This window comes from Mesoplodon densirostris, chromosome 18 (assembly GCF_025265405.1).
Source record: "Mesoplodon densirostris isolate mMesDen1 chromosome 18, mMesDen1 primary haplotype, whole genome shotgun sequence".
In the NCBI taxonomy this organism is placed as follows: domain Eukaryota; kingdom Metazoa; phylum Chordata; class Mammalia; order Artiodactyla; family Ziphiidae; genus Mesoplodon; species Mesoplodon densirostris.
Genome location: NC_082678.1, coordinates 46912723 through 46938165, shown reverse-complemented (window position 1 = coordinate 46938165; position 25443 = coordinate 46912723). Strand labels below are relative to the sequence as shown.

Genomic DNA, 25443 nt, shown 5'->3' with positions numbered 1-25443 from the left:
AACAGGGCTCAGAACTTGTAACAGAAAATTAAAGTACACTCCACTCAAGTTCTCGCGTGGTTAACTTTGCACTTTGGTTAAAGTCTCATTTAGATTTAAATTTCTAAACTTTGCTTACAAAATTAAGTTTTCTTTGATCTCCTCTCTTCTGAATTGCAGAAATCAGATAAAACTACTTGATAAAATGATTTCTTGTCACGCTGTTGAAGATCCTATTAAAAAGGTTGCTATCTTTGGAGGAACTCATGGGAATGAACTAACAGGAGTATTCTTAGTTAAGCACTGGCTGGAGAACGGCACTGAGATTCAGAGAACAGGGCTGGAAGTAAAACCATTTATTACCAACCCAAGAGCAGTGAAGGAGTGCACCAGATATATTGACTGTGACCTGAATCGAGTTTTTGGACCTGAAAATCTTGGGTAAGACTATATGTTGTGTTGTGTGTGTACGCATGCACATGTGTGTGTATGTGGATGTGTCTGAAAAGTAGTGTGTGTGGGAGCACATGTATATATGTTTGATATTCATGTTTGTACATATAGTCACTATTGTGAATAAGATCACTTTCACTTTTGTTATATACGCCATTATGAATTACTCAGTTCTCTAAACTGGGCGTTCATGTGCTCTTTTATAAACTTTTATAACCATCAGACTGTTCTTAACTGATTGGTTTTTAAATGTATTCTATACAGACTGAGACAACAAATAACAAAGGTTTTCATTTTTAAGTCATATCTTTAAAGAAACAGATTTAATAGTCTTTTGCATTAAATGAATGCTTGGCCACTATGCTTGGGTACATATTTGTTAGCTTTCTAGGTGATTTACTACTATGTGTTTTGCAACTATGTTTATGGTAGTGCAGAAAGTTCTAGTTAAGAAAAGTGCAATGTTTCAGTTAATATTTGTTTAATGAAAGAGTGTGTCCATCATCAGAAAACATTAGACCACTCTGTGATCTGAGGAGTAGACGTACTACCTTCAGTAATGGATTACTAAGACCTGAATTTTCTGAATTTAAATTACTGCTGATGATACATTGCATACAGTGTATGCAATCATAACACTCTAGGTGTGTCCTTATTATTTTTGCCTTTTTTTTTACATCATTATAGCTACTACTGTAGATATATAGGCTTCTAAGCTTTTTACCACTTCTTTCTTTAATTTACATAAAAATATTATTAAATACCTACTCTTCATGGGGCACTGTGCTAGGTACTGTGGGAGTACAAAGCTATGTACAAAGTGGTTTCTACTTTCAATGGGTTGGCAGATTACAAGCTAAGATATAAGTCATGCACAGGAGCAACTAATGGAGCACCACTTTATGTACTCATTTTCTATTAAATCCTAATTTGAGTTTAAAGAGTTAATCTCATCACAGATCAAAAGATGGTTACTACATTTATACAAATTTGCCTCACTTTATGGAATAAATTCTTCTGAGGCAATTATACATTAGCCATAGCTTGCGTATCAGGCCATGTTCTCACTAACATAAATTTTAATTTCAAAAATGCTTTATCTTCATGACTGAGGTTATGTCAACACAATTAAGGTTTATCTATTCACCTAAAACAGCTATTAACTAACTCATATTACAAGTAAGGATTTCTTGAAGAATAACTTTTAGTTGGCATGTTAACTTCCCAAATAACTCTGAGATGAACTAGAGTGAGTTTTCTTATTATGACCACTCAATAACATGCATTTCAATGAGAGTAGTCTCTTTAATTAAATTCACTTTCTACTCCTTGCATTTAACACTTATCAGAGGCTAGACAGTTCTCTCTCAGGGTGGTTATGGAAACTTATGAAATAGATAATTACCTTCTCTCATCTTCCCTCTCCCAAATTTTGCTGCTTTTCCTTTATTCGTCATCTCAGTGATGTCACGATTACCCACCAAATCACCTATGGAAATCATCTTAGAACCTTCCCCATTCTTCATCCCCTACGTCTAGTGGGTTACAAAGTCTCCCAACCTAAGTGTCCATCATCGGATGAATGGATAAAGAAGATGTGGCACATATATACAATGGAATATTACTCAGCCATAAAAAGAAACGAAATTGAGCTATTTGTAATGAGGTGGATAGACCTAGAGTCTGTCATACAGAATGAAGTAAGTCAGAAAGAGAAAGACAAATACCGTATGCTAACACGTATATATGGAATTTAAGAAAAAAAAATGTCATGAAGAACCTAGGGGTAAAACAGGAATAAAGACACAGACCTACTTGAGAATGGACTTGAGGATATGGGGAGGGGGAAGGGTAAGCTGTGACAGAGAGAGAGGCATGGACATATATACAGTACCAAACGTAAGGTAGATAGCTAGTGGGAAGCAGCCGCATAGCACAGGGAGATCAGCTTGGTGCTTTGTGACCGCCTGGAAGGGTGGGATAGGGAGGGTGGGAGGGAGGGAGACGCAAGAGGGAAGGGATATGGGAACAGATGTATATGTATAACTGATTCACTTTGTTATAAAGCAGAAACTAATTAAAAAAAACAATTATTCAAATATTGAATAGTTGTAGGTATTTTGCAAATCCAGTCTTCCTCACCATTTTTACTGCCTTAGTTTACTTGTTCTATAGGTAGTTAGAGTAGCGTCCTAAAGAATCTTCCTGCATCCAGCCTTACTCCAACCCTCCCTACCCTGTATTGTCTGTATGGCACTAGCCATAGGGATCATTCTAACATGCAAATCTTGTCATGTCTTTCCCCTGCTAAAAATTTTTCAAAAATCTCCTATCCAGAATAGATTTAAGTAATTTAGTATATAGATGTCATTCCCTTTAGGATATTGTTCCTGCCTATTCTTTCAGCTTTATCCTTTGGGACTCTTCCCGTGGGATCTGGATTCCAGGCACAAGAACTCAAAGTGTCCATTATCTTTCAAGACTTCAAGCCTTGACCATGAGCAACTGGGTGGCTGTGGTGTGATTTATTCACATGGGGGAGAATGAGAAGCAAATCAGTTGGGGGAGGGGGAGAATTCATGAAGTTGTTGCATGAATTAACTTTCAAAGTGCATATGTGTCCTTTAGGAACTATGTCTGGTTGCATATAATAGAAATCTGAAAACAGTGGCTTAAACAAATAAGGGTTTGTTTTTCACAAGTAATAAGTCAAGAGGTAGGCAGTCCAGGCTGGTACAGTGGCTCAGTGATATCATCAGTGCTACAGACTCCTCCTATCTTCCCACTGCACTGGCCTTGATGTGCAGTTTTTGTCCCATAGTTGAAAAGTGGCTGCTCCAATTTCTTGACTGACTTCCAGGCAAGAATTACCCAGGCGCAAATTGTAGGTCCTTTGAAGATACTAACAAAAACAGTCAGAGAATGGAAATAAATGGAATTAGAGAGAAATGTGGTTGAATGCTTTAATGAGGAAAAATAAATTTAAATTATCATGTACATTAAGAAAAAAATGTATACTAACCACTGGGGGTGGGGCAGGTAGAGACTCATTTGAGAATTCAATAAAAACTATCAACCGTCATCCCCGAAAATGCATGTATGCATATACCTGCAAATTTTTGTATTTTTGCAGGGTCTACAGACTCTTCTCTGTAAAGCTTGACCCTGAACCACTAGTGGTTCCTGGACATCACTTAAGAATCCCTAATTAGATGATGTGAGCACCTAGGTTTGACTATTTTTGTGCACTAGAACTAGCTGTAGTGCAAAAAAAGAAAAATAGGTGCATTTGATGGTCTAGTTCCATTATAGCCTAGTGCACTTAACTACTAAGAGACTGCTGATTAAATTAATGGAAGAATTTTGTTCAGGGTTGAAGTCAAATGATAAACTGAAATGTCCTTCTTGTGACCAGCCACATAAATGAACTATTATTTGCAAGCATGTCAATGCAACATTACATGGAATCAAATGGAAGGAAAAATGTAAATTTTTGATTATAAAGTTTTCAAATAAATTTCCAGTTCCTTCACAGATTTTTCATATTAAAGGTTTGGCAACTAGTTTCTTATATACTGTGTTCTTATTGTATATTTATGTTACCTTAGCCACAGATGTTGTTAATCTTTTTCTCTCTGCTAATAACAGCATAAAAATGTCAGAGGATTTGCCATATGAAGTGAGAAGGGCTCAAGAAATAAATCATTTATTTGGTCCAAAAGATAGTGAAGATTCCTATGACATTATTTTTGACCTTCACAACACTACTTCTAATATGGGGTGCACTCTTATTCTTGAAGATTCCAGGAATGACTTTTTAATTCAGATGTTTCATTATATTAAGGTAATGTCAATGTTATTCATTTATAAGTTAGCATAGGACCCATAATTTTAAGTCACTTATAGATGTGAAACAAGCAGAAAAGGGTCAGGAGGGAGGGTCCAAGGGAAATGGGGGGTTGGGAGGAGCACCAGAATAGAGGTAGTAGTGACAGGCGGGAGAAAAGGAGAAGAAATGAGTAAAACAATAAATGCAATGAATAAAATAATAAAACATATGGACCATTGTGTCTATAAAATTTTAAATCTTTTATCAAGACAGCCACCAAATCATAGGCTATGTGGTAAAATTAATATCAAAATTTTAAATGGTTTGGTTGAAGTGGCTCAATTACCATTTTAGGAAGCTCAAAAAATAGTCATTTAATGTTGACTAAAGACCAATGGTAAAAAGATTGGCTCTCTTTAGTCCTGCCCTTGTCTCCATTTGATTCAGATACCCTAACATACATCTGATCTTTCAGTACTTCATATAGCTAATCATTTTAAGGCTCAAAAATCTACAAGAGGAAAAAATCAGCAATCTATTGCTATACCTAGAGAAAAACTGCTAGAGAATAACAAGCAAACAAAAACACAAATAATAAACTGTATGATTATTTTTATATAAAGGATAGCCTTCCTTCCGGAGAGCTGGTATGAGCTAGTATGATTTAATGGAAAGAGTGTGACCCATATAGCCAGTGCCTGGGTTCAAATCCTGGCTTTCTCTCACTAACTTTGAACAAGATATTCAACTCCCAAAACCTTGCTTTCTTCATTTTATAAAATTGACATAATAACAATACTTACCCCATATGGCTGTTATAAGCCTTAAATGAGATAAAATATTTAATGCACTTAGCTGAATGCCTGGCAGATAGTAAAGATTAACTATTAGTTTTGTTTCCTTGAATTTTTTAGCGTTGACTAAATAGTAGTTCTGGTAAGAGATCATAATGCAGCTATTCTTTGTTGCTGATTGAAGGGAGAGCTGAATACTTTGCTTGCCAGGCACAGAAGCAGCATAAAGACACAGACCTACTAGAGAATGGACTTGAGGATATGGGGAGCGGGAAGGGTAAGCTGTGACAAAGCGAGAGAGTGGCATGGACATATATACACTACCAAATGTAAAATAGATAGCTAGTGGGAAGCAGCCGCATAGCACAGGGAGATCAGCTCTGTGCCTTGTGACCACCTAGAGGGGTGGGATAGGGAGGGTGGGAGGGAGGGAGACTCAAGAGGGAAGAGATATGGGAACATATGTATATGTATAACTGATTCACTTTGTTAAAAAGCAGAAACTAACACACCATTGTAAAGCAATTATACTTCAATAAAGATGTAAAAAAAAAAAAAAACTGAGAGGGCCGTCTTGAATTCTCATTCAGATAAGTGGAGGTAGGGGGAGTTACCCAACATCTGTAGGGACCTGGCCCCTAGGAGTAGAAAAAGAATTCTTTAAGAGACCAGTACTAAGCTAAATAGTAAGTGTAACCAGTGGTGACAACAACAATAACCAAAACCATTCAGAAAAAGAATTTGTTCATATTCTTTGTTTATGGTTCTGGAGAATTGTTTAATGTACATTTTATCCAGAAAGCTATGTATTATCCAATTTTATATGTAATTCATTTATGTGCTTTCAAAGCTTTAATAATACCATCGGATTTTAGAGTGTGTTTCCTAAAGCTGTCTTACTAATCTTAGTTGATGAAGTGAGACATATTGAAGACATTATTGACTCTCTAATAGCAAAGAGAACAAGGCATATGGTCTTTACATAATAAGAAAAATGTTTTAAATTCCTTTCAGACTTCTTTGGCTCCATTACCCTGCTATGTTTACCTTATTGAGCATCCTTCCCTCAGATATGCAACCACTCGTTCTATAGCCAAGTATCCTGTTGGTAAGTCATATTGCCCACTGTCACAACTAAACAAAATATGTCGGAGATGAAACTCTTTAATCATTTTTAATGATGAGATTCTAGATCTTGATATATGAGAATGCTCGATCTTATATTCTAATACTTATATAAATGTGACTATCTCTGCTTCTGTACCTAGGTATAGAAGTTGGTCCCCAACCTCAAGGGGTTCTGAGAGCTGACATTCTGGATCAAATGAGAAAAATGATTAAACATGCTCTTGATTTTATACATAATTTCAATGAAGGTAAGTAGTAGGCAGAAATTGTTTCTTTAATTGTTAGCTTGTGTGTGTAAATAAATCAGAAAAGGAAGATGAGATGGAGTACACATAATGACTTAACCACTAAACATTGAAATAGCAATGGAACCTAGGTTAAATTTGCCATGTTTGTGACACTAGTTGCTTTTTTAAAAATTCAATCACTTCAGCCATTCATCAATGACCAGTGTAGACACATTCAAGAGAAGCAGCTACCAAATAAAGCTCCCCAAATGAAATCCTCATTTTCCTATTAATCTCCATTTTTAAAAGCAAAGAAATACAAATGTCCAATAAACAGATGAAAAGGTGTCCAATATCACTAGTAATCAAAAAGTGCAAATTAAAATGCAAAACCATTTTCTCCCATTAGATTGGGAAAATATTAAAATCTGATAATATTAAGTGTCAGTAAGGGTGTAGGAAAAGGAGACACTCTCCTTCCCTGCTGGTATAAATTGGTAAAGACACTTAGAGGATAATTTTACAGTAACCAGTTTCTAATATGCACAAATCCTATGACCCGGCAGTTCCACATCTCAAAGAAACACAAACACGTGCACACCTACATGCCACATACCAGGGTGGTTACTGCAGCATTGTATGTAAAGCAAAACAATGGAAATGACCTGAATATCCATCAGTTAGTTAGTTAAATAAAATAGCATGGAAAGATCTTCAAACTACATTGTTAATTGAAAGAAAGCAAGTTGCAGACCAAAACATACAATATACCAATTTGCTTCAAAATAATAATAATAAACACTTGCTAGAATACACATAAATATATATGTTAGTACATAGGAACAGTTCTAGAAGAAAACATATCAAACTGATAACAGCAATTACTGGGGAGAGGAGGGGAAAACCATGTTAATTTTGTTTTAATTGTGTTCAGGAAGAATGATGCATTCATGTATTATTTGTGCAATTACAAAACAGTTAGATGGGGCTGGTGGTGAGATGTATATATGGGTCTCTGAGTACTATCTGCTCATTTATTTGGTAAACCTAAAACTGCAGCAGAAAAAATAATGAAATCTATTAATTATTTTAAAAATAACTTTAAAAATTTTAAGAATTATAATAAAAGTAAAATCAAAGAGGCATCTTATGTAAATAATTATTCATACAGGCAGAACTGAAATTATTGTTGAGGAACGGGCCATTACAGTGACAGAGCTGGTGAACAGTTCAGTGACTGTGGGGAGTATAATCCCTTAACCTGTTTGTGCACCCTACTGTGATCCCAGGAATTTCTTCTGTGCTTGGGAATCCTTTGACTCCAAAGCCACAAAGACTGAAAATCAGCATTCTACCACCTTTGTCTGAGGACAGGTTCTATACCATCTAGTGGACCTGGTGTTGGGAAGGTCATCACTTATTCACAAGAAACCGTTCAAATAGTGAGTGTGAGACTATGATGTTAAAAAAAAGAAAAGAAAAGAAAAGAAACAATGCACCCAGGTAGAAGGCCACAAACCTGACTGAAAAAAAAACATGGTTTTCAAATCACAATCCATAGATTCCTGCTACCAGGTAGGGATTTAGTAGCTGTCCTAGTAGCTCCGGGACAGCCAGCCCACCTCTGCTTCAATCAGAGCAGTTCTATCTGTTTCATCCTTGTAACATTTCATTTAACCAAAGGATTCTGCAATTCAAAATTTTAAAACCATTATTAATTTAGACTCTCCAGTTTGATGGATTTTTAACTAACATGGAAAGAGCACCATTATCCAAACAATGCTGGCAAAAGGATCATAACCGTCTGAAGAAAAGTCTCTAGAAATGTATAGAAGAGCTCCATTTTTGGCTCTGTGCTACTCAAAATTATTATTAGTGACTTGGATAAGGACATAAGTGACATGCTTATATAAGTGGTAAGTGACAGGAAGCTATCAGGAAAATATCTGGGTTCAAAAGGTGGATCCAAAAAGTTCTGACAATATTTAACAATAATCTAAACCAAATGTTTAAGGTTAAATACATCAGGAACAAAATTTTACTTTCATGTTAAAAAATCCCAGAATGGAGGAGGTGATAGTCTCTTTTCTGCTTGGCTAAACAACATTTGGAGACCTCTGAATAAATTCCAAGTCCATATTTCAGGAGAAACATCTATAAAGTAAAGGTTAGCCAAGGAGTTAGTTGAGCATGTTGAAGAGTTTGAAAACCATAATAGGAATGATCCCAAAGATGCACATAGAACTTCAGTTTACAAAGTACCTTCACATGTATCCTCCTGTATGTGACAATATGAGTGGAGACTGATAGAATCAAAGATAATTAGACTGGCAAAAAGAAGTCTTAAGGCCAATTTTATTTCAGAGTTTCAGAAGTGTTATATTGGAAAGGAATTAGACATGTTTTCTGTGACTCAGAGGCCAGAATAGAATCCGTGGGATAGTGTTACCTAAAGACAGAAATTTCTGGGACTTAACCTGGAGGTCCTGCAGTTAAGACTCTGCGCTCCCAATGCAGGGGGCCCAGGTTTGATCCCTGGTCAGGCAACTAGGTCCTGCATGCCTCAACTAAAAAAAAAATCCCGTGTGCTGCAACTAAGACCTGGCACAGCCAAATAAATAAATATTAAAAAGAAAAAAGAAAGAAAGAAAGAAATTTCTAATTAACGAAGCTGACCAACAATGGAACAGACCACACTTTGTGAGGCTGTTTAAAAGCAGGAGCAAGATGACCACTTGGTCAGAAAGATACGGAGAATATTCAAGCATCGATGAAACTTAGGCATTTGAAACTCCTTCTAGCTCTGAGATTGTAAGTAGCAAAAACATGCTCCTTTGTGTTCTACCACTTTCTCCTTTCCTCCCAATGGACGTTCTGGTTTAAAGGTATGACAACTGATGTTTCCATCTTCATCTTGGAAGGTGTGGTAAATTCTAAAAATGGCCACAAATTCTTCCCTTCCCTGCTTCCATGTCCTATCAAGAGATGGAGTCTGGTTTCCTACCACCTGAATCTGGCTTGGCCATGTGACATGTTTTGTGCCACAGAAGAGGTTTGAAAAGAACTTGAACATCAGGGCTTGCTCTCTTGCTGACCTTGGGAACCTTGCACTGTCATTATGTGAATCAGTCCACCCTAGCCTGCTGGATAATGAGAGACTTGTGAGTCTGAGAACTGAGACACCTCAGCCAACAGTCCTGCAGCTCCAGCTGACAGCCTGTCAAATGCCAGATATGAGAGTAAAGCTGTCTTAGATCATCCAGCCTCCTGCTGACCTGCCATCTCACCACAAATGCATGAGCAAGCCAATTAGAAATCAGCCAGTTCAGCCTAGACCAGAGGAACGGGCCAACCAACTCACAGAGTCATGAGCTAAATTAGAAGGTTGTTGTTTTATGCCACTAAGCTCTGGCATAGTGTGTTATGCAGCAAAAGCTAACTGATACAGAAGTAATCATGGGGTATCTGCATTCCAACCCTGGCAGCACTTTCCACGCCAAGGGGAAAGGAAGATTTTTCTTCGGATTGCAACCATAGCACACTATGGGCTCTACGTTGGATGAAAGTTCACCTTGTTTATTAAGAGTTTGCCTGGTATAAATGTAAACTACTCCTTTTCCAAGTTTCTGGGCATTGGGTTGTTTAATGCTGCGTCTTTGTAAGTTGGACTCCACTATTGGCAGACTGCCTGCATCCCAATATCTCACTGCTCAGGAGCTACCCAAATGTTTAACATACTTAGTTAAGAGAAGGAGCACAGTGGGGAAGTCATCTAACCAGTTGAACGTCCTCCTGAAGTTATGCAATCACAGAATGTCAGAGGTGGAAGAGTTCTCCAAGGTAAACTAATGTGAAACCGTCATTTGAGAGGTAAAGAAAGTGAGCTTCGAGAAGTTCAGTGTCTTGTTCAAGTTTACACAGCTAGGAGACTAGAGCCTAGGTATCATGACTCCCAGTCCTAGCCTCCTCTCCCACACTGGCTTTTTAAGTTCTGTTTTCTACCTCTGTCCTACCTCGATGTACTTGTGGACAGTGTGTCGGTAGGAATAATTTGAGAACATCTTTTGGTTTAGTGTTGTTTGTGAACATCCTTAACTAAAATTTTATGGAACCATATAAGACCCCGAATAGCCAAAGCAATCTTTAGAAAGAGGAACAAAGCTGGAGGCATCACATTCCCTAACTTCACACCATATTACAAAGCTGTAGTAATTAAACCATATAATATTGGCATAAAAGCAGACACACAGATCAATGAGACGGAATAGAGGGCCCAGAAATAAACCCATGTATATATGGTCATTTAATTTACAAGAAAGGAACAAAGAATATACAATGGGGAAAGGACAGTCTCTTCAATAAATGGTGTTGGGAAAATTGGACAGCCACATGCAAAAGAATGAAACTCAACCACTATCTTAACCACCATACACAAAAATCAACTTAAAATGGATTAAAGACTTGAACATAAGAATTGAAACTATAAAACTTATAGAAGAAAACATAGGCAGTGAGCTCCTTGAAATAGGTCTTGGTGATTTTTGGAATCTGACACCAAAAGCAGAAGTAACAAAGGCAAAAATAAACAAGTGGGACTATGTCAAATTAAAAAGCTTCTGCACAGCAAAGGAACCCATCAACAAAATGAAAATACAATCTACTGAATGGGAGAAGATACTTGCAAATCATATATCTGATAAGGGAGTACTATCCAAAATATGTGAAGAACTCATACAACTCAACAGCAAAAAAAAAAAAAAAAAAAAGTGTGATTTAAAAATGGGCAGGGCCTCCCTGGTGGCGCAAGTGGTTGAGAGTCCGCCTGCCGACGCAGGGGATGCGGGTTCGTGCCCCGGTCTGGGAGGATCCCATATGCCGCGGAGCGGCTGGGCCCGTGAGCCATGGCCGCTGAGCCTGCGCGTCCGGAGCCTGCGCCTCCGGAGCCTGCGCGTCCGGAGCCTGTGCTCCGCAGCGGGGGAGGCCACAACAGTGAGAGGCCCGCATACCGCAAAAAAAAAAAAAAAAAAAAAAAATGGGCAGAAGATCTGAACAGACATTTTTCCAAAGAAGACATACAGATGGCTGACAGATACATGAAAAAATGCTTTACATCATTAATCTTCAGGGAAATTAAAATCAAAACTATAATGAGGTATTCCCTCACACCTTTTAGAATGGCTGTTATCAAAAAAATAAGAAATAACAAGTTTTGTTGAAGATGTAGAGAAAAGGGAACACTTGTGCACTGTTGGTGGGAATCTAAGTTGGTGCAGCCACTATGGAAAACAGCATAGAGGTTCTGAAAAAAATTAAAAATCGGACTACCATATGATCTAGCAATTCTACTTCGGGGTATTTATCCAAAGAAAATGAAGACACTAATTCGAAAAGCTATAGGCACCTCTGTGTTCATTGCAGCATCATTTACAATAGCCAAGGTATGGAAACAACCTGTGTCCATCAATGGAAGAATGGATGAAGAAATTGTGGTATCCATATACAATAGAATATTATTTAGCCATAAAAAAGAATGAAGTCTCACTATTTGGGACAGCATGGATGGACCTCAAGGACATTATGCTGAATGAATAAGTCAAGCAGAGAAAGACAATTACCATTTGATCTCTCTTATATGTCAAGTCTAAAAATGAATAAATAAAAATTTAAAACCAAGCTCATAGATACAGAAAACAAATTGGGGGTTGCCTTAAAGCAGAAACAGGTAGGGATGGGAGAAATGGATGAACTGTATGAGGGGTTTTTTAGTTTAAATAAATTGAATTTTTTTAAAAGCCACTCTAACCTATTAGACAGCCTGGAAGTTTCATTTTTCAAGAACAGTGTAACCATGAAAAACTCAGTAGGACACAGACAAATCCAATAAATAGAAGAAACAAAGAAATCAAAGAAAATAAGAAATCGAGTGTTGGATTATTTGGTATATTGGATTGGTTCAGGATTATGAAACTTAAACTTCTTATTGTTCATAGAAAGGGTACAAGTCCTTTATAATATATTGTCCACTTACTCCATAGGCCAAGGAAGTTAAAGGCCTCTGGGACCTGAGATCATTAGTCATAGAGCCAACACTCAGCATTTTGGTAATGCTGGCAATGATGAAATAAGATAACACTAGAGCAAGAGCTGTTATGGCCAATGACATGTGCCTCTAGGGTGGCTTTTTCAGGTTTAGGTTAGGACATTCAAGCACCAGAAAGAAGATCCTGTACAGTGTCTCAGTGTTAGTGGTGGCAGAGCAGCTCTCTGCCTGAAGCTGTACAAACCTGTGGCATTTTTCTTAATAGCCCCAAGTTGGAAACGTGCAAGATGTCTATAAACCATAGAAAGAATAAATAAATTATGGCATTTTCTCACAGCGGACTACTATACTGCAAATAAAATGAACAATAGCTACACACCACAATATGGATGAATCTTCCCCAGAAGTTGATCTTAAGAAGACAGACACAGGGCCTCCCTGGTGGCGCAGTGGTTGAGAGTCCGCCTGCCGATGCAGGGGATACGGGTTCGTGCCCCGGTCTGGGAGGATCCCATATGCCGCGGAGCGGCTGGGCCCGTGAGCCATGGCCGCTGGGCCTGCGCATCCGGAGCCTGTGCTCTGCAACGGGAGAGGCCACAACAGTGAGAGGCCCGCATACCGCAAAAAGAAAAAAAAAAAAAAAAAAAAAGCAGACAGACACGGCTTCCCTGGTGGCGCAGTGGTTGAGAGTCCGCCTGCTGATGCAGGGAACACCGGTTCGTGCCCCGGTCCGGGAGGATCCCACATGCCGCGGGGTGGCTGGGCCCGTGAGCCATGGCCGCTGAGCCTGCGCGTCCGGAGCCTGTGCTCCGCAACGGGAGGGGCCCCAACAGTGAGAGGCCCGCGAACCGCAAAAAAAAAAAAAAAAAAAAAGACGACAGGGCTTCCCTGGTGGCACAGTGGTTGGGAGTCCGCCTGCCGATGCAGGGGACGCGGGTTCGTGCCCCGGTCCGGGAAGATCCCACATGCCACGGAGCGGCTGGGCCCGTGAGCCATGGCCGCTGAGCCTGCGCGTCCGGAGCCTGTGCTCCGCAACGGGAGGGGAGGGGCCACAACAGTGAGAGGCCCGCGTACCGCAAAAAAAAAAAAAAAAAAAAGAGACGCAAGATGCATATATTGATTGATTATATTTGTAAAATATTCAGAAGTAGGCAAACCTATATTGTGTGGGATTCATGCATGGGTGGTGGAGCTATAAAGTAAAGCAAGTGAGTCATTACCAAAATTAGTGGTTACAGCTCAAATGGGAAGGCGATGGGATTATGATGGGAAAGAGACATGCAGGGGATGCTGGTATGCAGACAATGGTCTTGTCCTGGGTGGTGGTTACATGGCTAATCACTTTACAGTTCATTAAACTATATATTTATGTTTTATGTACTTTCTGAGTGTTGTACTTCACAATAAAATGGTTTAAAAGCAAGAAAATAGTGTGCTCTCCCTGTAACTGTCTGTCTTCAGTTTTTGGTTGTTGTTCTTCTTCCTTCTTTAAAGTGTCAACTTCCCTTTTTTCAGGAGATTTTGTTAGTTGCTATTTATACATATTGTTTTTGCCATAGGAAAAGAATTTCCTCCCTGTGCTATTGAAGTCTATAAAATAATGGAGAAAGTTGATTATCCCAGGAATGAAAGTGGAGAAATTGCTGCTATTATCCACCCTAAACTGCAGGTAACATTCGTTATTTCTTTTAAATGTTGAAAATAACGATGCCCTACCTTTGAGTAGAACTTTACAGTCCATAAAGCATTTTACATGCATTAGTTCACTTGATGTTCTCAAAAACACTGCAGTCTAAGGTATTCAGGCCGTCACTCAGTGAATATTTACTGACTAAATCCTTTGCTGGCTCTGGGGGTACATCAGTGAACATGGTTTATATTCTTGTGGAATTTATAGTCTAGATATACTGAAGTCTAAGCTGTGATCTTGAAGATAACCAGATGCTATAACAGAATAATGAGGTGGGGATGGGGGTCAGAGAATGTGAAATTCCTGTTCAGGTGCAATGGGTAAGAATTATTAAATCTATTTTAATATAAGAAAACAGAGTCTCTAAAATTAGATCCTTCCCATAGTCCTATATATATATATATATATATATATATATATATATATATATATATATTTTTTTTTTTTTTTTTTTTTTTTTTTTTTTTTGCCGTACGCGGGCCTCTCACTGCTGTGGCCTCTCCCGGTGCGGAGCACAGGCTCCAGATGCGCAGGCCCAGCGGCCATGGCTCACGGGCCCAGCCGCTCCGTGGCATGTGGGATCTTCCCGGAACGGGGCACAAACCCGTGTCCCCTGCATCGGCAGGCGGACTCTCAACCACTGCACCACAAGGGAAGCCCAGTCCTATAGTTATTGATGACAGATCCAGAACGAACGTTCTTTGCAGTTGACCACATTGCTACCACCTCCCTGTGATCACTACTATATAAGTTAGAGCAAAACAATCAGAACCTCTTTCTTTGGAGTGTTTTCTGCCGCCTTTTCCTGACTCCTCAAAACCTCAATATCTGCTCCTTGTGTGGTTTGGTCAATAATGGCATAGTGAAGGGGAGGAAAAGGCTCTTAGGAATGTATAGGAGGTTTACAACTGGAAAAGGCAGAGATAAAAGCAGAGAGGAGCAAAGATTCCAAAAAGCTAAAACATCCATCTCCATGCACAATCTCAGACCTCAGAAATGTGGAAGTGATCCAATGGATTGTCTAGTCTGGTGCATTCAACCCTGGATGCACATTGCCTAGAGAGCCTTTTAAAAAATAACAATGGAGGGCCTCCCTGGTGGCACAGTGGTTGAGAGTCCGCCTGCCGATGCAGGGGATACGGGTTCGTGCCCCGGTCTGGGAGGATCCCATATGCCGCGGAGCTGCTGGGCCCGTGAGCCATGGCCGCTGGTCCTGCGCATCCGGAGCCTGCGCATCCGGAGCCTGTGCTCCGCAACGGGAGAGGCCACAGCAGTGAGAGGCCCGCATACCGCAAAAAAAAAAAAATAATAATAACAATGGAGCTTCCCTGGTGGCGCAGTGGTTGAGAGTCCGCCTGCCGATGGAGGGGACACAGGTTCGTGCCCCAGTCCGGGACGATCCCACATGCCGCGGAGCGGCTGGGCCCGTGAGCTATGGCCGTTGAGCCTGCGCGTCCGGAGCCTGTGCTCCGCAACGGGAGAGGCCACAGCAGTGAGAGGCCCGCGTACTGCAAAAAAAAAAAAAAACAATGCCGGGCCCCCACTCTGGGATAATCTGATCTTATTGGCATGGGTAATTCGGGTGGAAAACCACTGATCCAGTCCAGACTCCTGTTTAATGACCCTAATGATAGTTATTCAGACTTACATCTTAATAAAGTAGCCTGCCCAAAAATACAGACTCGTGGAGCAAATCCAGCTTTGTGCCTTAGTGGGATCTGGGTGGAAACTTGAAGAAGGAGCCTTAGGCAGTGTTTTAAAGGACAGAAAGATAAAGATTGGGGGAGAGAAAAGAGGAAAGCACTACAGGTAACAAAAATTGCACATACAAGAAACAGAGGCCAAAGTGATGATGTCACAACGGGCTACAACACAGGATTAAAAAAAATTTTTTTATCGGAGTATAGTTGCTTTACAATGTTGTGTTAGTTTCTACTGTATAGCAAAGTGAATCAGCTATACGTATACACATATTCCCTCTTTTTTGGATCTCCTTCCCATTTATGTCACCACAGAGCACTGAGTAGAGTTCCCTGTGCTATACAGTAGGTTCTCATTAGTTATCTATTTTATACATAGTATCAATAGTTACAAATGTAAGTTTTACATTCCTCAAGGACATCCATGAAAAATACAAAAATCATCCTGGGGAGGCAGAGAGGTAAGATTAATGGGATCAGTAATAAACAGGGCTAGTTGTAGGTCTTGAAAGTCAGGAAGGATCATTTTGATTTGGTAGACAATAAGGAACGGCTCAGTATTCTACAGGAGGGACTGACTGATTGATTATTTCAGTAAATATATTTGAAGGACTTCTCAGCTTGTTCTGGGCCCTGAGATTCAAGATAGGGTCTCTCATAGAGCTTCCATACTAATAAGGGGAGAACAGACCATGAATAAATAATACATCAACCACATGATTTCAAATTGTAATAAGTGCTATAAAAGAAATAAACAGAATAATATAGGAGCAGTTAACAAAGGGTTCCTACTAGATGCAGTGGTCAGAAAGAGCCATCTCTGAGATGAGGGCATTGAAGGTGGAACCTGGAAGATGAGAAGTCAGCCATGTGGAAACCAAGTGCAAAGGCTCTGAGGCTGGAGCAAACTTGGAGTGTTTGAGGAACAGCAAGAAGACCAGTGTCAATGGAGAGTAGGGAGTGAACAGAGACCCTGGAGCCAGAGACTCAGGCAGGCACCTGGTTATGAGTCCAGATTTTATTCTAAAAGTGATGGTTCTTAATCAGGCGTGCTCACTAGAATTCTCCAGGTTCCCTACTCCAACCCCCAAATGCTTGGAGCCTATCACAGAAGCACTAATACAGTGCTTCTCAAACTCCAGGCACATGTGAATCACCTTAGGAACTTTTAAAAATCCTCATTCTCTGGCCCAGGGATTCTGATTTAATTTATCAGGGTGGAGACAAGAAGCCAATTAGGTTCACCAGGTGATTTTCATGTGGCTCAGGTTTGGGTAGCACTGACCATCGGAATCTCTGCAGGTGGGGCTAGCAGACAGTGGGGAGGTGTTGAAGAAACGCTGTCAGTCGTTCTGGGGCACATCTCTGACTGAAAACCACTGGTCTGGAGCAGTAGTTCTCAGCCACTCTGTCCTGTAGAATCACCTGGGGCTTTAAAAAAATACAAACAGCAAATTATAAATGAGTAGCATGAGGGAATTGGAGGAGGTGTGTGGTGAAATTATACTTCTTGATTACATGCTTATATGACTCTGTGCTATACATTTGGCAAAACTCATAGAATCATACCCCAAAATGGTTGGATTTTACTGTATGTAAATTTAGAAAATAGTGATGCCTGAGCCCCACTCTTGAGATTCCCATTTGATGTATCTGAGATGGGGCCAGCCTTTATTCATTTATATTTTTCAAACATCCCAGGTAATTGTAACATGCAGCCAGGGTTCAGAAAATTGCTGTGGTGCAACACTTCTCAAACTTAAATGTTGCACCTGTGAACCGCTGGGGATTTGTTAACATGAAGATTTTGATTAGTAGGCCTGCGGTGGGGAATCAAATTCTGCTTTTCTAACAAACTCTCAGGTGATGCTGCTCTGCTGCTGGGAACTGTTAGAAACACAGAATCTCAAACCCCCAACCCAGACCTATAGAATCAGAATCTGCACTTCAACCAGATCCCTATGTGATTTGCATACACAGCAAAGCTTGAGGAGAACTGCTCTAGGGTTCCTATGGTGTGCCAGCACTGGTGTTGGAGGGCTCACAGGTCCAAACCCTGGTGGGGACCTCTCAAACGATTCAGGTGTTATCCTAATGTGGGGACATGTATGGGAAATATCCACGTCGTCTTAGAGTTTTCCCGGCCCACGCCCCACCTTCTCCCACCAGTTCCCACCAGTATAGACCCTCCTAGCATGCAGGCACAACGTCACTCATTTTTTATCCCCAACAGTAGAATATCTTATACACAGAAGGCTCTTAATGGATATTTCCTAAATTTTGCTGAGCAGAATTTAACTTCAGGTAGCAAGAGTTAGAATATGCACCTGAGGAGATGCGCATTTAGTTTTGCCTTTTGATATTATAAATCTCTGTGGCAATATTCAAGGCAAACTTGATATTGAAGCAAACTATAATCACGTGTCAGTTATAAAAATAAAAAGGGGAACTCTTAAAACCGCTGCCAAAATTAACTGCTCAATCTCAGTTTAGTCAGATAACTCATATTCCTCTACACTATCTCTTTTAAAAGAAGACAATGCTGTCATTTTAGTTGTCTAGAGCCTGACATAAAATTTTTTTAAATTTATTTTTTATTCAAGTCTAGTTGATTTACAATGTTGTGTTACTTTCTGGTGTACAGCAAAGTGATTCAGTTATACATATATGTGTTCTTTTTCATATTCTTTTCCATTATACAATTTGTAAAGTAGGTGAAAAATCTAATGTAATTTATGTATTCTAATTGTTTCCTGAGAGGATCAAGACTGGAAACCATTGCACCCTGGGGATCCTGTGTTTTTAACTCTTGATGGAAAGACTATTCCATTGGGCGGAGACCATACCGTGTACCCAGTGTTTGTAAACGAGGCTGCATATTATGAAAAGAAAGAAGCTTTCGCAAAGACAGCTAAACTAACACTCAATGCGAAAAGTATTCGCTCCTCTTTACATTAGAAATCACTTCTAGCTCACTTGTTATAGAGTACACTGAAAAATTCTACTAGTTCATAAGCTCCTGAAGAGCAGGACTGTGCCTTATTCATTTCCACAGCACCTAGCCCAGTGCCTTGCACACAATGGACATTCAGGTAAATTTCTTGAATGAGTGAATACATTAATGAATACCTTTTATAGATATCGTACTTTATGTATGTAACTTATTCAAAGAAGCACATTTCTTATTTCTGTATAGCTTTTTATACCTTATACTTTGGTAGTTTGACATTCTTAGTAAACAGCCTTTGAATTTAAATTTTAACATTGAAATAGATACTATATACAAAAAAAAATAACTTGAGCATATAATTAAATGTTGTATGTTTTCAAGTAATATAAAAATGCTACTAGAAACTAACGGTATTTTAAATTTTTTCACATTCGAATTAATGATAAAGTATTAAGGATCCAGTCTATCAACTTTAGCAGTAGTTGTGTTATCTGTAGGTTCTTAAATGCTCTTTTGAAGACGAAATGTGAACAAGAAATGAGGGCTGATTGTAAAGGTGACATTATGAATAAATCAAGAAACTCTGAATGGTCCTTTGTCCACTGACAGTCACCCACACAAAGCATCACAAAGTATCACTTCTCTGGCATGCCCACTTGTTCTGCCTTGACCTCAGGGAGCGAAGAACCTCCTTCAGACCTCTCACACGCCCCGCTAGAAGCTCACGTTCCTTCCTAACTTGGGAGGCATGTTGCTCCCAGCCCTCCCTTCTTACTTTGAAATAACACGCTTGCCTTTCTTCCCAACCAACGTGTAAGGAGGTCTTTGGGCTCCAGTGGCATAGGTAGTAAAGGCAGAAAGAGCAGAGGGCAGTGGACACTAGTGGAAATGTGACCCAAAGCCATCTCTGGTTCACAAGTGCATTCTTTTAAGACATCCCCCCTGGCCTAAATGCCAAAGTCCCTCACTCCCAGGATTCTTCTCCTCAAAGGTCCTCGGGCTAAAACTCTGCCTCTCTCCCGCTCCAATCCCTGCAGGAGCCTCCCCTCCCTCCTCATGGCAGCCAAGTAAAGAACATTTTATCCCATGATTTGGACCCCAAGGAGCCCATGTTTACGGTTTCAAATATATTTACAAAATCACACTAACATTGTCTGTAACGTATATATGTCTCTCTCTATATAGACAGTTCCATTCTTGCAAAGCAAATTCCATGAAGCCAATTTCATTCCATGTTCAGTGCTCTATAGCACACAATTAAACTGTTTCTAAATTTTCAGCCTTTATTTTTGCACTTTACCAAAATTATTTTCATTGGAATAAACTCTCTTCCTTCTGAATTCTTTACTAAAGATTCGATTTATCAATCACCTTTTGTATATAACAAGTTTTACCAAGCTTCCTTCTCCCATAGAACATAGAATATTCCTTTGTGCTTTATGTCTAAGTTCAATTTTTCTAGGTCAGTTTTTTTCCATACGTATATTTTGGCAAAAATACTTTACTCTCCCATCAAATTTTAGTTAGTTACAAAATTTACAATGTGCAACTGAGGCCACTGTGATTTCAGGTTTTGTATTGATTATTTCTATAAGGTCTCATTCTCTCTGACTCAATATTTATATCTTTAGAGTTAGTTAGGTGTGATTTTTAAAAATTCTATAACTATAACATATTGCTATGTGGCTTTAGCCACTTTCCGTTTTATTTTGATTTCTAACGGTCTGCAGACTCATTTTTCCCATTTATAAAATGGGATAAGCATAATAATAGTGTCCCTCTCATGGGATTATTGTGAGGATTACGTGGGCTAATGCAGATAAGTACTTAGCACCGTGCCTAGTGAAATTCCTAACCGAAAAGGCCCTTTTTGATCTGCCCTTCCCTCCCCACAATCTCTCTAGACTCATCTGCCTTCAGGTCCTCTCTGTTCCGGTCGGCTTTGTGTTGTTTTATTCCTGCGTGTCTTCACACAGACTGGCCTTTCCACCTAGAATTTTCTCCCTTCCCTTCTCTTCCTCCATCCCTGCCCCTCCCCCACAAGACCTCGTGTTAGCAAATTCCTATTTTTTTCTTCCAGATGCAACTCGACTCTCATTTCATCTATAAAGCCTTTCTTGGCTTGCCCCTTTGACCCTCTCTGCTTCCATCCAAACTTGGGGACATTACCAGTGTCTTTTTCAGCACCTGTAATCTAATAAATGCCTGATAAAGTTCAGTTGAGTAAATGAGTGTGCTCAACCATTCCTTCTGTACTGAAATGTCTTCATATTCCACCAATGTCTCTGCCTTCTCTTTGCCTTCTTGCCTTCTTTCCCAGTCACTTCCTGAGTATCCCCATCACTCCCAGGTAGAATTTACTCCATTCCACACTCTTCAGACTGTCACTATATGCCAAATGATGGCGGATGGAAAATTACACCCTTTTAAGCCTGCAACCCTATGGGGAAAAAAAGGAAATTCAATAATCCCGTTGTGTGAAAGCTTTTGGTGGTTTCCCCTCACCCTTGATAGGAAATCTCAAAGCCTCCCCACAGCTGGACAGTCCTGTGTGCTCTAGCCTCTGCCTACCTCTGCAGCCCTTTTCCCCAGCAATTTTCTCCATCCTCAAATGCACCAAGCTCCCTACTACAACATGGTCTTTGCCCATGTTGTTCCCTCTTATTGAAACCCTATCCCACCACCACACTCCCTTTACCTGGATGACACTTATTCTTAAATGTGACTCAGGCTAGGCTAAACCACTTTGTTATGTGAGCTCATTGACACTACTGGACTAGTGCGTACCAGTACATCTCAGAGAACCTGGATCCTTGGCCCAGGAAAAAGCACTGTGACCTTTACCTGTCATTCCATCTCTCTCCAAGTCTCAATTTCCCCACCTATTGAATGGAGATAGAATACCCATCAAACCATCTACAGGGACTTCCCTGGTGGCACAGTGGTTAAGAATCCACCTGCAAATGCAGGGGACACGGGTTCAGCCCTAGTCTGGGAAGATCCCACATGCCGCGGAGCAAACTAAGCCCGTGAGCCACAACTACTGAGCCTGCGCTCTAGAACCCGTGAGCCACAACTACTGAGCCTGCGTGTCACAACTACTGAAACCCACGTGCCTAGAGCCCATGCTCTGCAACAAGAGAAGCCACCACATTGAGAAGCCCGCACACCACAATGAAGAGTAGCCCCCGCTCGCCGCAACTAGTGAAAGCCTGCACGCAGCAACGAAGACCCAATGCAGCCAAAAATAATAAATAAAAAAATAATAATTAAACAAGCCATCTAAAAAACAGTGGATTAAGATAACCAGTATGAATGAAAGCACTTTATAAATAGGGAATCATACAATCTCAAAGGCTGAAAAAATTGCAAAATATCTTTTGGAAGATAATTTTTCACAGTATCAAAAGTCATAAAACTTTATCCTCATTGACCTAGGCATCCCACTCCCAGAATATATACTACAACAGGGGCTTCCACCCTTTTTCTATCAGTCTACCCAGAATGTTTCCATGGATGGCACATTCCTAGATTATAGACTAAAAGCTGTTTGAGCTAGGATGTGGATTATGTACAATTCCCATTTCCTTGCCACTCGAGAAGACATATCCCAGTGAAGGGTGTTATTCTGGGAATCGTTTGGATTAAGTAATTGACCAAATGCAGCACATCACTTATTAATAAATTGTTTGCAAGTTCTGCAACCCCTCAAGACACAGCAGCATCTTGGCATTCAAGTTGAGAACTGCCATTCTTTCAAAATAACTCAAAAGAATGAAAAAATGCACATACATGTATGTTGGGCAATAATGATAGTAATAATATCAGCTCTTTCCTGTCCATTCCCTTATTGCCTCCTTATAAATAAAGGTCCTGTGAGGTAGACAGGAGGGATTTCTATGGATGGACCCCCTGCTTGGGGTCATATTACCTGAACCTATCAGGTTTTCAGGCTGTGATTCCTTGGGCATGTCACTTAAAATCTCTAGGTCTCCTTTTACTCAAATTACTTCCAGAGTTATTGAGTGGTTAAAATGGGGTACTGGACGTGATATACTTTGAGATGTAAACACTGCACAAAGGTGGCCTGTCTTAGTGTGCTGAGCTGGGACCAATAATAATATTTTAGGTCCGAAAAGTGGCCTTCCCTTTATCTACTCATGTTAAGCAACACCCTACGATTTCTAGTCAGTCTTCATAGTGGCACACCTAAGACAAGGATAAAACATGATCATAACAAGGCAAAATAAATATTTATTAGAAATCATAAAAGCATTTCTTCAATGGCACTAAAATGTTCTTACTCCATTTATGACTCCTTTCTTGAACACAGAGTTTCACACACACACAACACTAAAAACTGTAAAAGATATAAAAGGAATTTGCAAGGATCAGGCACATTCAATGAGAACAAGGTGACAATTCTGTGTTTGGGATGAAGATCACAGTAAAAACATATAAATCAATGCAGAGATCAAGTATGGCTTACAGGCCCAGATGACGGCCCATCTACCGGGGCCCTACCCAGAGCAAAAGGACTTAGCTCACCAGGCCTTGTGGAAGGAAAAGAAGGTCAATAACACTGGGCTCCAGGGCAGGCAGGAACCCTCTATGAACACAATGACTTCACAGTACAGCCTTGAACTCCTTCTCCCACCCCGGCAAGGAGGAAGGTAAGCACCATTTTTATTCCAAACAGATATATCACATAATTTCTAAAATAATGGATTCTTCCTGAGGCAGAGTTTAGTTAAAGGAAAATTTCCAGCCAAAACTGTTATCTGAGCATGGGAGATTCCACCCCTGGAAAATGCCTTCCCCTTAAATTACTGAAATGTGAATCATTTAAGATGTCCTTATACACCTGTGGAGTCAGAGTGGCATGGTGTGTGGTTTTGTACACACCTGTATGCACACACTTCAATTTTAAACCCATCATGGGGATCACAGGGACAGTGCAGACTGCCAGCATGAATCATCTGAGCAAAAAGCTCTAGTCCCCTCACATATGTCAACCACAAAGGCAGACTCAAATTTACCAAATAACTGTGCTAAAAAAAAAATCGTGCAGGGGGATATCTGTGGTTCGGAATCAGAACACTCCAGCTTCAACAGCTCTGATACGACCTCCTGCATGACTCTGAACAAGTCCACTTTCGTTTTAGAGCTTTAGTCTCCAGGTGTAAAATAAGAGAACTGGTCCTTTTAAGCCAATGCTCTTTGACTCATTGCTTTCCTTGGTAAACCTACCTAGGCTGACACCATCTAGGCTGAAAACCTTTGGGGGATGCCACTGTCAGGAAGAAGATTCAGTATAGAAAATGGTCCTGCCAACAAATTCCATCCAGATCCACAGACAGGTCTCCATACATGTAAGAAGGCAAAGATCCAGTTATTGATTTCTGTCTGTCTAACCTCCCAGCTTTCGTTCAAGTGGGAAATGGAGAACCATACGGCTTGATCCATTCATATCCAAATCAAAACATATCTGAACTCCCAGCTGCATGGTGTAGAGCATGGTGGCTGCCCTTCAAACCAGGACGTCTGTTCAGGATAAATGCAAGCAGGTAATTCCAGATACAGGATGCTAATCTCCAGGCTAAAAGGACCTTCAAGTTCATTTGAGTGTGATCTTTAACAATATCCTTAATAAATGCTCAACCAGCTTCTGCTTAAATATCCCCAATATCTGGAGCCGTTGCTGGACTGAATTGAACTAAAATTTTTTCCCCTGAAATTTCTAACTTTTGGCACTAGCTCTGCCCATCTGGAACACATCTGCTCCCCCTGCCTCTGGGACTATCTCCCCACATCTTCCCTTCTCTGGGGAACATGCCTAGCCCCTTCCTCCCCTGCTCACACTTGAGCTTGGCCTGACCACTAGAGCTTAGAGCACTGGTTGGCTCCCTGGGTCATCCGAGAGCACAGGGGCTGCTGCAGATTGTACGGCTCTAAGGCTACATCCTCCACTCATGGCATCTCTCCCTGACCCAGCCCATCAGGGGCACGAGGGCCAAGTTTCTACCCACCCAGGTAAGCTGGTGCACAGAGTAGCCCAGAGCAGAGAAAAAGGCCGAGAGTGGACTGCTTGGCCTGTCCTCCTTAGTTTGCCTCAAGTCAGATTAACTAGCCAATAGCCAAGTTATCTAAAAGCCGAATGGTTTTTGTGCCACTTAAAATTAAAATTCATGGTTAATAGCGTTATAATTCCACCTCAAAAGTTCCCACATGAATCTTTTACCAGATAACTGAGGCAGAGTGGATTTTATGGTTCTTTAGGCTCCAGTAACCTGGAACATTTCTACTATCTCCACTTCACCTCTGCCCCCAAAGTGACTCTGTGTGATTTCAGGGGGGAGAAAAATCAGAGGATGAGAATCTAAAAATAAGCCGTACATCTTGGCAAGCACTCCTTTCTCAAATACCTTCTCCTCCACTTCAAAATTCACAGTTAACAAAAATATTTAATACCAGAGCATTTCAGGTATTTTGTTAAATTCCTCCATTGAGAAATACTGATGTGTAAGAGTAACCTCTGAGATTCAAGACCATATAAATAGAGCAGCTGCTATTTCTGTTTCAGTCGAAGCCATGATCCCAACTTAGAGGCATGCACTGTTGCAGGGCTGGGACAAGGAAAACAGCCAAGATCT

At 40.3% G+C, this 25443-nt stretch overlaps 1 protein-coding gene across 1 annotated transcript; it reads left to right on the top strand.

The window, feature by feature from the left end:
* The first annotated feature begins 171 nt into the window (after positions 1-171).
* Positions 172-18798, top strand: ASPA (aspartoacylase). The gene is made up of 6 exons (XM_060082325.1): positions 172-420; positions 4081-4276; positions 6070-6163; positions 6324-6431; positions 14010-14119; positions 18601-18798. The coding sequence occupies exons 1-6, from the start codon at positions 185-187 to the stop codon at positions 18796-18798; spliced, it is 942 nt and encodes a 313-aa protein (XP_059938308.1). The 5' UTR covers positions 172-184.
* The last annotated feature ends 6645 nt before the right edge of the window (positions 18799-25443 follow it).